The 12875-nt window shown below is 34.7% G+C and overlaps 1 protein-coding gene across 1 annotated transcript in view; it reads left to right on the top strand.

Annotated features, from left to right (window-relative positions):
- Positions 1–12875, top strand: part of TENT4A (terminal nucleotidyltransferase 4A) — a 109647-nt gene that overhangs the window by 81087 nt on the left and 15685 nt on the right. Inside the window, exon 6 of the mRNA XM_027869126.1 lies at positions 9214–9342. Within this exon, the coding sequence (XP_027724927.1) occupies positions 9214–9342 (129 nt within the window). The remainder of the gene's footprint in view (positions 1–9213; positions 9343–12875) is intronic.

Raw genomic sequence — 12875 nt, 5'->3', positions numbered from 1 at the left:
TCAGAAGGCTGCTTCCATTTGCTCAGATAAATTTTACCTTTTTTTTGTTTTCTCTTGATTCTTGTACTGACATTTCAAAGTTCCTTCCTAACTCTGGTCTTCTCTTCAGAAATGCTTGAAAATCTTCAATTCCATTAAAAGTCTTATTTTTTCCCCTCTAGTAAGATGATACTTATCTTTGCAGGGTAAGTTATTTTTGGTTGCAAGCATATGTCTTTTGCTTTTGAAATATTACTTTCCAAGATCTCCTTTCATTTAAATTAGGGGCTTCCAGGTCTTTTGGGAATCCTAGATTTCATCTTTTGTACTTGAATTGCTTTTTTCTGGATGCTTATAATATCTTTTCTTTGATGTAGGAGCTCTGGAATTTGGCTGACATTCCTAGGACTTTTCATTTTGGAGTTCTTTCAGAAAGTGATAGGATTCTATCTTTTCTTTGATTTCTTGTTCTAATAGATCTGGTTATTTCTCATTTATGATTTTTTGAAATATGTATTTTAAAAATCATGGTTCTCAGTGCAGTGGATAGAGCACTGGCCCTGGATTCAGAAGGACCTGAGTTTAAATCCAGTCTCAGACCAGACACTTGACACTTAGTAGCTGTGTGACCCTGGGCAAGTCACTTAATCCCAATTGCCTTGCCAAAAAAAAAAAAAAAATCATGGTTTTCAGGGAATGTGATGATTTTTAAATTCTCTCTCCTTGATCTGTTTTCTAGGTTGTTTTAAGTAGCAGATAAGTTTTTCTTCTTTTTCATTTTTTCAGTCATTACATTTCTTTTTTAAATATTTCTTGATATCTTAGGGAGTTATTTATTTCTGTCTGGTCTGTTCTCATTTTTAGGGAGTCCAATACTGGGTAAGGTTTGCTATTTTCTGTTGTAAACTATTTATTCTCCTTCCAGTTCTTTCCTCCAGAGCTTTTTTTTTCTTTTCTTTTTTTAAATTCCTTAAGAGATTAAAAAAATCTAGGTATTCATATAGTTCTTGTGGAATTTTTTTTTTCCTTTGAGTGTCTGCTTATAGTTGTTACAGAATTACTCTCTTTTGGGAGATCTCTAAATTAGCAGTAATTTTTGGTTCTGATCAGTGTCTTCTTTGGTTTACCCATCAATTTGGCTTTTGTTCCTCAATTTGGGCTTTATGTCAGGAGCAAGTTGCATGCCTGCTATACTTTTGGGTGGTATGGTTGCCCTTCTTTGTCTAGCACTTAGTACAGTGCCTGGTACATAGTAGGCACATAATACGTGTTTCTTGAATTGAATTGAATTGAATAGCTCTGAGTTCATCACCAAGTGGCCTGCCTGTGGCAGTGAACCTCCTTGTATTTAGCTAGCTGTGTATTGCCAGGATCTGATTTGAGGACTTTGCTCTGGTAGAACCTTCAAAGAACAGTGCTTAAGAACCTAGGGCTCCTCTATGCCACAAGGGGGCATCATAATAAGACTTGGTGGGGCTTACATGATCTTGAAGAAGCAAAGAAAAGTTGATGAAGTTGGCTCTATCATAAGATAATAAGAAACACCAGTACTACAACTTGTAGTGTCGTTTCAGTTGTGTCTAACTCTTTGTGAGTTATGGGGTTTTCTTGTTAAAGATACTGGAGTGGTTTGCCATTTTCTTCTCCAGCTCATTTTATAGATGAGGAAACTAAAGGCAAACAGGATTAAGTGATTTGCCCAGGATCACACAGCTAATAAGTGTTTGAGGCTAGCCTTGAACTTGGATCTTCCTGACTCCAGGCCACTGTGTCACATAGCTGTCACTTGCTACGCTTAGTTGTTTCTTATTGTTTGTGATAAATATTTGCAACAAGATCACTATAAAAATACCTGAAACTTTTGTATCAACTCCTGTTTCAAAGGATGTAGATATAGAGAAAATCTACCAAGAGCTCAATAAAACTCTCTAAATTTAATCAGCATATAATTTAATATTTGGTGACCTCTGTATTAAATAGAGATGAGGGGAAAACATGAAAAGTTTGTTGGAAAACATGAATCAGAATAAGAAACAAGATGCAAAATATTTGCATTCTATATACAAACTTCACTCCTGTATATCATGAATATTTTCTTTGAGAAAAGAGTTGGAACTGGATATGGAAAATACCTAGCATCACAAAATATGAAATCAATTACATTTTAGCAGACAAGAATACTAAATATTAATGTGGAAATCATTCCCTTATCAGTTGCCTTCATATAGTCACGTAACAGATTTGACAGAGCAGACTTTAAAATCAATACCAAATTAGAATATCGAATAAAAATGAGAAGATATAGTAATCAGCTTGTTCTGGTTGGAGCTTCCTTATTTAAACAAACAGTTCATCCCCTAAAATGAGAAATGTATGAAAGAATAGATGACCCAGACCATTACCATTTCCTTTAGTTTAACCATAATAAATCAATCACTACACTGAGACCGAAAGAACCTAGAAACTGCTTTCTGTAGCAGTCCCTTAATTTTCTTGCCAAATGGAGAGAGAAGGCAGCCAAAGTAAGCACTGATTTATAAATGAATATAATTTCTTTTATAGAACCCCAGTACTACCTGTCAGTGGCTAAATAACCTCTTTTGGGAATATTTGGGGGTTATTACTCTTTTGAGTGTGAATTGGACTCAATCTCTATGGCCTTTTTCCGCTTTGAAGTTCTCTGATTATTTTAATCTTTTGTAATTTAGTAATTGTAATTAGTTCCTTAATTTGTTTTGTGACTTTGAATTTTTGCCAAATTTTCCTAAAGTACAAGATATATCTCTAGCTTTCCAAGATGCCTAAATTCATGGAAATTTCAGCTGGTCTGTGAAATTTGCAACCTTTCCATTCTGGCCATTTGTTTATTCTTTTCCATTTTCCCCCAGCATGGTCCATATAGGCACATTCATTGTCATTAAGCATTTATTGACCATTTAAATTGAATTGGACCCTACTTGATGCCATATTAAATTTAGAACTAAAAAGCATCCTTTTTCTTTCTCAGTCTTCTTTGCTAGTTTATCATCCATTTCCTATCCCCCAACTGTGGGTGTTCTCCAAAGCTCTGCCCAGGAACCTATTTCTCTTTTCCCTCCACATTCTCTCACTTAATGACCTCATCAACCCCCATGGGCTTGATCATTATCTCTACATAGATGAATCCCACTTCTGTATATTCAATCCTAGTTTCTCTCCTGATCTACAGTCCTAGATCACCAACTGCCTGTTGGACTTCTCCTCCTGGATTCAGGTATCTCAAATTGAAAATGTCCATAATAGAAATTATTATATTTCCTACCTCACTTCTCCCCTCCCCTTAACCCTCTCCCTAAACACCCTCTTCATCTGCGCTTTTTATTTCCATTGATAGCATGATGTCCTTCTAGTCAGTCAGGTTTACAAACCTTCACATCTCTAACTCCTACCTCCTTCCTTTCACCATATCCATTTAGTCATCAGGTTTTATTGATTCCACCTCCCCAATATCTTTTGCTTTCATCCTCTTCTTTCCATTCAAACTGTAACCACCCTAGCTCAGACCTTTTTTTTAACCTCTTGGCTGGACTGTTGTAATAGTCTCCTAAATATTCTTCTTGGCTCCAGTCCCTGCTCCCCCTCTCCTGCCACTTCAATCTATCTTCCACATAGCAGCAAAAATGATGTTCTTAAGTCACATTTGACCATGTCCTTAACCCTGATCAGTAAACACTGTTACATCTAGGATCAGATAAAAGCTTTTCTATTTGTCCACAGCCCAACTGCAACCAACATTTCTTTCTTTATTACATGTTATACTACCCTTTATTAATACATTCACCACCCTTTACATATTCTAGGATCTATCCAAAGGAACCATGTAGCACACACTCCCCTCTCCCATTGCAGCGCTTTTGCTTAGGCCATCCTTAGTATCTGGAATGTGTTCCCTTCTTCATTTCTGCTTTCATATCTAATCTTAAGCCTACCCTACCATATGAGGCCTGTTCTGATCTTCTCTCCAGGGGCTAATATTAATCTTCTTCCCTACCCTAGTTACCTTGTACTTGTTTTGGATATATATATTTTATTTACTTATTTATGTGTCTCCATTATAGAATATAAACTTCCTAGGGACAGGAACTATTCTGTTTTTATCATTGTATCCCCAACTCCTAGCACTGTGCTTAGTACTTAGTAAGAACTTAATAAATGCTTATTGATTAGTTGATAGAATTTTAGATATACTCCAGCATTGTGGATGAGACTGGAGCATAGGAAGACCACCAGTGAGGTGGCCATTAATTAGAGAAGTCAGAAACCAGGAAATACATTAGTGGAAGAGGTTTTATGAAGATAATGGTTCTGAACTATGTAAGAAGCTGGAATATTATACAGTAGGCACTACAGTCAAGAAGACCTTGAAAATGAGGTTCAACTTCATTCCTGACAAAGCATCTTGTACATTTCCTGTCACAGCAAGAGCCAGTTTCTTGGGCATGGGCAACCAAAGGCCAGTGGGTAGGAGTAGTTGATCCATATTACTGACATGGTAAGTTAGCTAACTTGAGTGGACTATAGAGTTTAATAGAACAGTAAATAAATATAATATAAAATAAATATATCAGGACACAAATAAGACATACTTATAGATATTTGCTTGTAAACATTTACAACCAATGATTATTTGCCAACATTTGTCTCATGTTATTATTTCTCTTTCTATTATTGCCCTCACTTACCTCATGTGCTCCCTGATCTCCTGTCTACTCTCATTCTCCCCACTCCTTTACCTCTTGTTTCTTTTCTCATCTCCTTTTTCCCTTTTTCTCCCTTCCTTCTTCCCCTTTCCCCCTTCCTTTCTCTCCTCCTCTCTTCTTCTTTTCCTCACTTTCTGTCTGTCTGTCTTTAGCAATGTTGTGATCTTTAGTGCAACAATTTTATATCTAAAGCACCTTCATTGGGGGTTTTCTCCTTAAAATAGAAAGTATTGTCTTCTTACCAGAGCATGCAAAGGTTAAAAGATAGAAATAGTAAGAACAGTTGATGAGGTGAAGATATAGAGAATAAACATTTATTCCTTTTCCTTAAACATTCTCTCTTTTCTTTATTATGTTTTTATCAAGTACTTTTTCCCTTAACTGATGGCATAGGACTTTATAATCTATTTAACTATGTTCTAGTTTACATTATGCTGTATGAATCTGTGTCCAAATTTTCTCCTTTTACTAGATTATAAGCTCTTAGCAAGTAGGATTTGTGCTTTTAAATATAAATCTGTCTCTCCCAACATGTAACACTGTGAATTGCATAGAGCAAGAACTCAGTAAACAAGCAAAGGTGTCATGCTATTTGTTGTAAGACAATGTAGTTACTGCCTTTATAGTTTAGAATCTGGTTTGAGGTGGGATATACATAGGTCTAAATCACGAGCAAATTATTTGCTTCTTTGAGACTGAATAATTTTTTTCCACCTGGGTCAAACATACTTAAGTCCTAAATCTGAAACTTAATGGAAATATTAAACATATTGACCACCTTTCAATCAGTTGCACATCACTGAATTCATTCTGGTGGCCTTTCTTTGGTTACCTTTACTGTGACTTCTTAAGGACCCCATCTTAGTCACATAGTGAGATCTTCATAAAAGAATGTTATAGGAAAAGCCCTTGCTTTTATTTAGAGCCTTTGTGTTTTAAATTGTATTTTTCAGAAACAGCAAGAATTGTTGAAGAGAAGGAAAAAATATTAGACTTAGTTATCATTAATATTACTACTCATTTTCTAACTTGGAGTAAGTTGCTGTTCCTTAGTGAACAGGATTAACAATCTTAAATTAAGAAAGACTAACCAGGGTTTTAGTGGACAAGGCTCATGTGATTGTGTAATTTTTCTACTCTTTGTGTAGTGAAAATGTTGGGATAAAAAAAACATGAATCAGTAGTCAAAAAATTCATGTTACATATTCCTGCTTTTATTTGATAAGCATAAGTGTAATGAGAAGAGTATTGAACTTGGAGTTAAGATTTACCTGGGTTTACATCCCTCCTGTGAAATTTCTCAGCTGTATCACTATGGGGAGGTGACTGAGCCTCAAATTCTTAATTTGAATAATGGGGATAAAGCCTGTAGTACTTATCTCCTGGGTTGGGGTGGTGGTGGTAGGGAGATCTGAATAAGAGAAGGCTATTAGTAGGACTTGAGGGACATTAACATTAGTCTGAAACCAAAGAGCTGAACACAAAGTTGGGAGTATTTTAAAGTTAGACACTCTAATCTGGGTTTGTATAAATAAGATTAGAGTTAGAATAAGCTATTGCGAAAATAGTTAAGGCAAACAAATTGGATATAACAGAACTCCCAGGTATCATTTTTAAATTGAGTGTTTTGTTCTAAAACTCCACTACTATCTCCTGTCCTTATGATGTGGAGCTAAGGCTGGATTCTAAAAAGTTATACCAGGAGAGCCCAAGCTCCAACTGATCCTTGTAAGCTGGTAAGTTTAGTAGATGACCTTTGCGTCTGTCATTCAAGGACCTAGATAAGTTCAGTCTTCCTTTAGAATCCTGGCCACTCCATGTTTTTCAGAAATAGCAGTTCATTAAGCCAGTCATTCAAGGACCTGTGATCTGTGTTGTAGAGGGATTGCTCACACTGATGAAATAAATCACTGATCCTTAGCATATTGAAGTATTAGAAGCTTATCTTGAAAAAGCATGGAAATAGATAGATATTGACATCTTTGGAGTATGTTTAGATAGAGAGCTACCTCTGATCAGTGGGAAGGCACACCTTACTGTTCACATTGGCTGTGATAGCACATCTGAATTGTATGAGCTATCTTAAGGCATGAATAAATCTCAGTGGGAGATGAATCTGCAAAACAAGCCAAATTCAGTTAAACAAACAAATGTTCATTACTCATTATGTGTAGGGCACTGTGCTAGATGGTGGAGATATAAAAACAGAACAGTCTTTGCCTTGAAGAAGCTTACATTTTTCTGAGGTCTTTCATGTATAGAGAGATAAGTAATGCAAGCAAATTTTAAGAGGTAGAGTGCAGTAGCAACCAGGGAGATCAGAAAATGTCTAGTATAGAAGGTGGTATCTGAACCTCAGCTGTGCTTTGACAGGAGCTAAGGATTATAAGAAATAGAAGTAAGGAAAAAAACACATTCCAGACACGAGGGGACTGCCTGGCAAGGGTGTGGAGGTGGGAGATGGAGTGTTGTATGCAGATAGACTAGAGAGTAACTGATAGACTAGAAGTAACAGCTAGGAAGTGCTTGTACCACAATGACCAAATTGTATTACTGGATTAGGTACTAACATCTTAACCCTTTTTTATCCAGAAATTTTCAACTTCATTTTTATGAGAATGCTTATAATTTTATAAGTCAGATTTAAAAAGAAAAACCTATGGCTTTGTATTCAAATTTGTTTTGGAAAAGAGATTGCACCTGTATTGAATGAATCAGTGCTACCTTGTTGATGCTTAAAACATAGATATCAAATACACTTAATATTTTTTAAGTGTGGGAATCTGTTTTTTTCCCCCTGAATACTAATGCTCCTAGCTTGTTTTTCAAAGACTAGAGATATGCACTTCTAATAAATTTCAACATTAGTACTCTGTAATAAAACTTTTATTGTAGAAAAATTGTTCTTTAGTAATTAAGGGGCTAAAATTTACAACTAAAATAAACCCTTTGCTTATTTAGATTGCATACACAAATAAAGATGTTCACAGAGAATGAAAATGGACAGACCATTCATTTAACTGGTTCAGAGTCTCACCCTATAGCTTAATGATCACAAGTTAACATTGGGTAATGTAACCATGACCTATTCTGAGCAAGATATCCAAAGTTAGGAAGCTCTGGAGCATATGCTTCTAAAGAGGTGAAATCAGTTGAGGAAGTTTTTTTTTTTATATGTAATAAAGAACATGAATAAAATTTTATTATAGGCTTTTGTTTTGCTTAACTATGCATGTTTATTATAATGGTTTCAGTTTTCTTCCTTTTCTCTTTTTAATAATCTTATTGGGGTTGGTGGGACAGGAGACAGGAAAAGGATAGGGATCCCAATTTTTTAAAATGAGAAGAGAACAGAAGGAAGGCCAGGAAGAATCACTGAGAAGCAGAATAGCTTTGAAAGTTACATGTTGAGCTTATAAGGACTATAGTTAAAAGTAAAAGCAAGCTTTGCATAATAGAGATTCACATTTTGATGTATAAATTCCTAGTGTTTATGATGGAAATGCTTATTTTGGTATTTGGCATTTAAGTTTAGAGTTTTTTTTGCAAGTAAAAACTGTACATACATATTTGTGTATGTATTTAAAATACACAGAACACAAAAAATGCAGGAGACATAAAATTTATTTCTACCTTTTAGTGTATACGTATGTTTATTTTAAAAAATATATGTGTATATATATATATACACACATATATTTTTTATGTATATATATATGTGTGTGTGTGTTCACAGTTTCTCGGTCTTTTGTTTTTATATTGAAATTTTTGTATTTGATTAAATTTACAATAAAAGTTAATAAAAAGATGAATTAGAAGCAATATAGACAATTTTATGCTGAAAAGCAGTTTATTTTATTTTTACTTTTTGATGAGGCAATAAGGGTTAAGTAACTTGCCCAGCATCACACAGCTAGTGTCAAGTGTCTGAGGCAGGATTTGACTCCAGAGCCAATGTTCTATCCCCTGCACCACCTAGCTGCCCCCTGAAAAGCATTTTATTAAAGATACTGAAGTTCACCCTCCCTTACTACTTTAAATTGTAACTTTTTTATGAGGTTGGGGAGAAAGTGAGTCAAATTGGCTGGGTTGAGAAAATCCTTATTTCTCTAATAAACTCCTTTAAACAAGTATCATTTTTTAGTAGCTTGGAGAAGATAGCTGTACCTCTTGGGCTGGGTGTCACTTGAGGAAGAGAGGTGAACTTGTTTCTTCAAAGGATATCTTTTCATTCAAAGGTGTTTAAAACTACCTTCTTTGCCCCATTCTCCTTTTGTAGCAAAACAAAAACAAACAGAAGGTACAAAACTTTTACCTTGACAACCCAGCTGGTGAAAAGCAACTTTCATCTATTTAGATACCTAGGACAGCTCCTAAAGCCTTTATGTAATCTACTTGGAGGTTGTAACCCTCTCCTTTATCTCCCCTTTAAGATATTATAGAATATGTCTAAAAATGTATTAACTACAGTTTTTCTATTTTCTTTTATTTACAGAAATACTCATTGCTGCCTTATTTGATTTTAGTATTAAAGCAGTTCCTCTTGCAGAGGGACCTGAATGAAGTTTTTACAGGTGGAATTAGCTCTTATAGCCTAATTTTAATGGCCATTAGCTTTCTACAGGTAAGTAATTTCTCCTTGATCAATTTTTAAATGTTTTGCATTCTAGTTATCCTTCATTTTGTTTTGTAAGAAGATAAAATGTTTCTGTCCTTTTTTCCTTGGTGTCTCCTTATTCTTATTCTGTTTTGGAACATATGGCTCATATATAAAGTGGCTTTGTATAAATAAATATTGGCCTATACTGAATAATGTCTCATTCTGTTTCTACTGGAAGCACCTGGTGGAACTTTCTTTAGCCTGGTGCCTAAAGTAGTTGGGGAGATCATCCTCACTTCAGTTCCTGGCCCACCCCTACTCGCTTGCAGCTTTAGTTATGTGGAGCCAGGTGGTATATATATGGTATATACTGCCTACAAATGGGGAAAAAGAGGTTTCCCCCTCTCCTTCATAGTTTAAGAAGGATTTTGCTATGCTAGGCATTAGGAACCTTTTTTGTCTAAATGGTGTTCTACTGTTGCGTTCAGTAAGCATTTGCCACCTTTTGTGCTAGGTGCTGGGGCTATTTATGAAAATAAAAATAAAAATAAAACAGTTCCTTTTTTTAAAGTGCTTGTATTCTACTACTGTTGATTTTGAAAATCTTCACTTAAGATAAAATATGGTTGTATTTAGTAGATTAATTCAAAATATGGTACAACTATTCTTTCCTGGTACAGAACTTGAACATCCTTTCAAACTGTTTCATCAATAACATTTTCAAGTTTTGTCCTTGAGAAAATAGAATAACTTAAATGCTTCCCCCCCTTCCATTATTATTAAGCATTTTTCTAGGGCAGTTAGGTAAGATAAAAAAATTTATTAATATGTTTAGACAAGCTACTAATACTTGTCAAGTAGTTTATTCTATACTAATATCTTTAATAGATCTCTTGAGTTGTAGAGTCTTGCCAGTGTTCAGAGCAGTGTTGTGTACTGGAAAACGCATTTAAGAACTGAGGTTTGAATCCCATTTCTTCTACTTAGGTAACCTTGGACACATCTCTGAGCCTTCACTTTCTTCATCTGCAAAAATGGGGCATACTAGACAATCTGGAATGTGTCTTTGAACTCTCAATGCTGCAATCTGAGACTATCAGACTTACAGGATCACAACCAGATCTAGAGTGGAGGGAGCTTAGCAGCCATATAGCTGATAATCTCATTTTACAAATGAAGCAACTCTGAGGTTTGGGAAGGTTAGACTAAAGTCACAGGACAGAATGGATTTGAATTTAGGTCTCCTGACTCCAGATATCTGCTCCTTAGAATTAAGTGCAATCTCAGTTTTTGTAAGGGACATGAGGAAAATTCATCACTATTAAAATTGCATCTTTTAGTATTGTGATAATGTGGTTGATAGTGATTAGCAGATGCACCCACTATACTCTAAGCACTGTTCTAAGAGCTGAGAATACAAGGAAAGTTTTCTTATCTGCCAATTGAGAATATATGGAGTCTCTTAAATTATCCTTAATTCCATGTATATAGATATGGATATACACACATATACATACATACACACATATGCATGTCTACACATATACATATATACACACATATTTATAATTCTACTTAAATAAAACTGCTAGTATTTAATATTGTGACCAAGACAATGATTTACAAAAGTTTAATAATATTGTGAATAATATTACTTAAAATTAGAAGGAATCTTATAGTTCATCTAATCTAACCCTCTCATTTTACAGATGGGGAAACTGATGCTCTCAGAGAATGAATGGAGATGTAATTTTTTTCTTCTTTGAAATATAATAGATTTAATCTTTGGCTTCTTTGGGTCATATTAAAATGATCCTTTTTAGTTAGTATTTCTCTTATATTCACTTCTGGTAGACAACATTTTCACTCTGATGGCTTCAACAGCACAGAGATGATATTTAACTCTCAAATATATTTCTCCAACCTTAACTTCTGTCCTACTTTCCAATTCCACATTTACATTGCCTAAAGGGTACCTCCACTTGGATATTCTGTTGTCACTTTGAACTCATCAAAACATTAAGAGACAGCCTGGTATGATGGATAAAATTTACAATGTCAGAAGACCCGGGTTCAAATTTCAACTCTGCTTCTTACTATTATGATGTTAAAGTCTCTTTCCCTCTCTGGACCTCAGTTTTCTTATCATAAAATGAGGGGGTGGGACTACATGGTCTCTTAATATCCATTTTAGCTCTAAAGTATATTATTCTGTATTCAAAACTAAATTAATTTTTCCACAACCTCTGCTTGTAAACTCTTGTGTGATAATTGTTTTTAGTCTCCTAAGATAGAAAACTGACTCATATTTGAATCTACTCTCTATCCCCTATATCTAGGCTGTCGCTTAATAATTTTCTTTTAAATTGTTTGTTACTCATCTTTCTTGACAGTAATCTTCATCCTGTCATGTCTGGATTGCCCCATCAGCTTTGTAGGTGGTCTACAATTTTTCTGTACAATTTGATCTTGAAACCAGGAGATGAAAATCTTATTTTACATGCTATTATATTACCTAATCAAAGATAGTGTATTTCACATTTTTCTTTGGAAGAGTTTGAACTTGAACTGTTGTACCTTTTCCTACACCAAATATTTGTAAACAGTATAGTATGGACTATTAATTTCTGTTTGAAATTATTTCTAAAGATAATTTTGCAGATTGCATAGTTCTGATTAGTTTCCTTGCATTCTTGGCCTTAGGCTACTTAGGTAGCCCAGTTACTTAAAAAAAAAAGAATGAGGACTCTCTAGGATTTGGTAAAGCTGATATACTTTATTGTTGTGGTCTACATACTGGAACAGAGATTGTCATTTATTATATTTATATTCGGAGAACCTATTACAATGCCCAATTGGAAAGCAATTAATTTATGGTTATTTAATTGAATATTATTGCTTTAGGTGTGATAGGCATTGGTATCTCTTTGTTGGAGACTGTGTAAGAAGGAAATATCAAGTTTTTACAAAGCTGTTTCAGGAAAAGCAGCTCTTTGGACCCCTTTCCTCCTCCTTATCCCTCCCTTCTTGGTTGCCAGTTGTTTAGATTTAATGTAAGCTGAAGTTTCCTCTTTAAAGTAAAATGTAAGGTGGCTGAGCATAGTGACCTGAATCACATACTAGTTTGTTTGAATAGTGGAAATAGGCTTATTAATTATTACTTGTTAGGTCTGTTGATTTCTTTGTTTTACATAAAATGTGAGCTGTTCATTCTAGTGCTGCCCCCTTTTGGCTTTACTTAATAATAGTCAAGAATATTAGACTTGGATTGTCTAGAATCTAAACTAATTTGCAGGGTCATAAATTTATAGCTGGAAGAGTCCTTGGTGGTCATCTAGTCCAACAGACTCATTTAATAGATGAGGAAACTGAGGCCCAAAAAAGTTAAATGCCTTGCCCAATATAACACATGTAGTAAGTAGTAGAACTTAGATTTTAACCAAGGTTTAGGGTAGTAAACTGTTTTCTAGCAAGGCCTAGGAATAGAGAAATTCTGTTTAAGCCAATATCGTGAATAACTTTGAGTTATCATACAAACCCCAAATAGATGGCCAATT

Source organism: Vombatus ursinus, unplaced genomic scaffold (assembly GCF_900497805.2).
Source record: "Vombatus ursinus unplaced genomic scaffold, bare-nosed wombat genome assembly UNPS02014791.1, whole genome shotgun sequence".
Lineage (NCBI taxonomy): Eukaryota > Metazoa > Chordata > Mammalia > Diprotodontia > Vombatidae > Vombatus > Vombatus ursinus.
The sequence above is the reverse complement of the archived record's forward strand: the minus strand, read 5'-3'. Positions and strand labels throughout refer to the sequence as shown.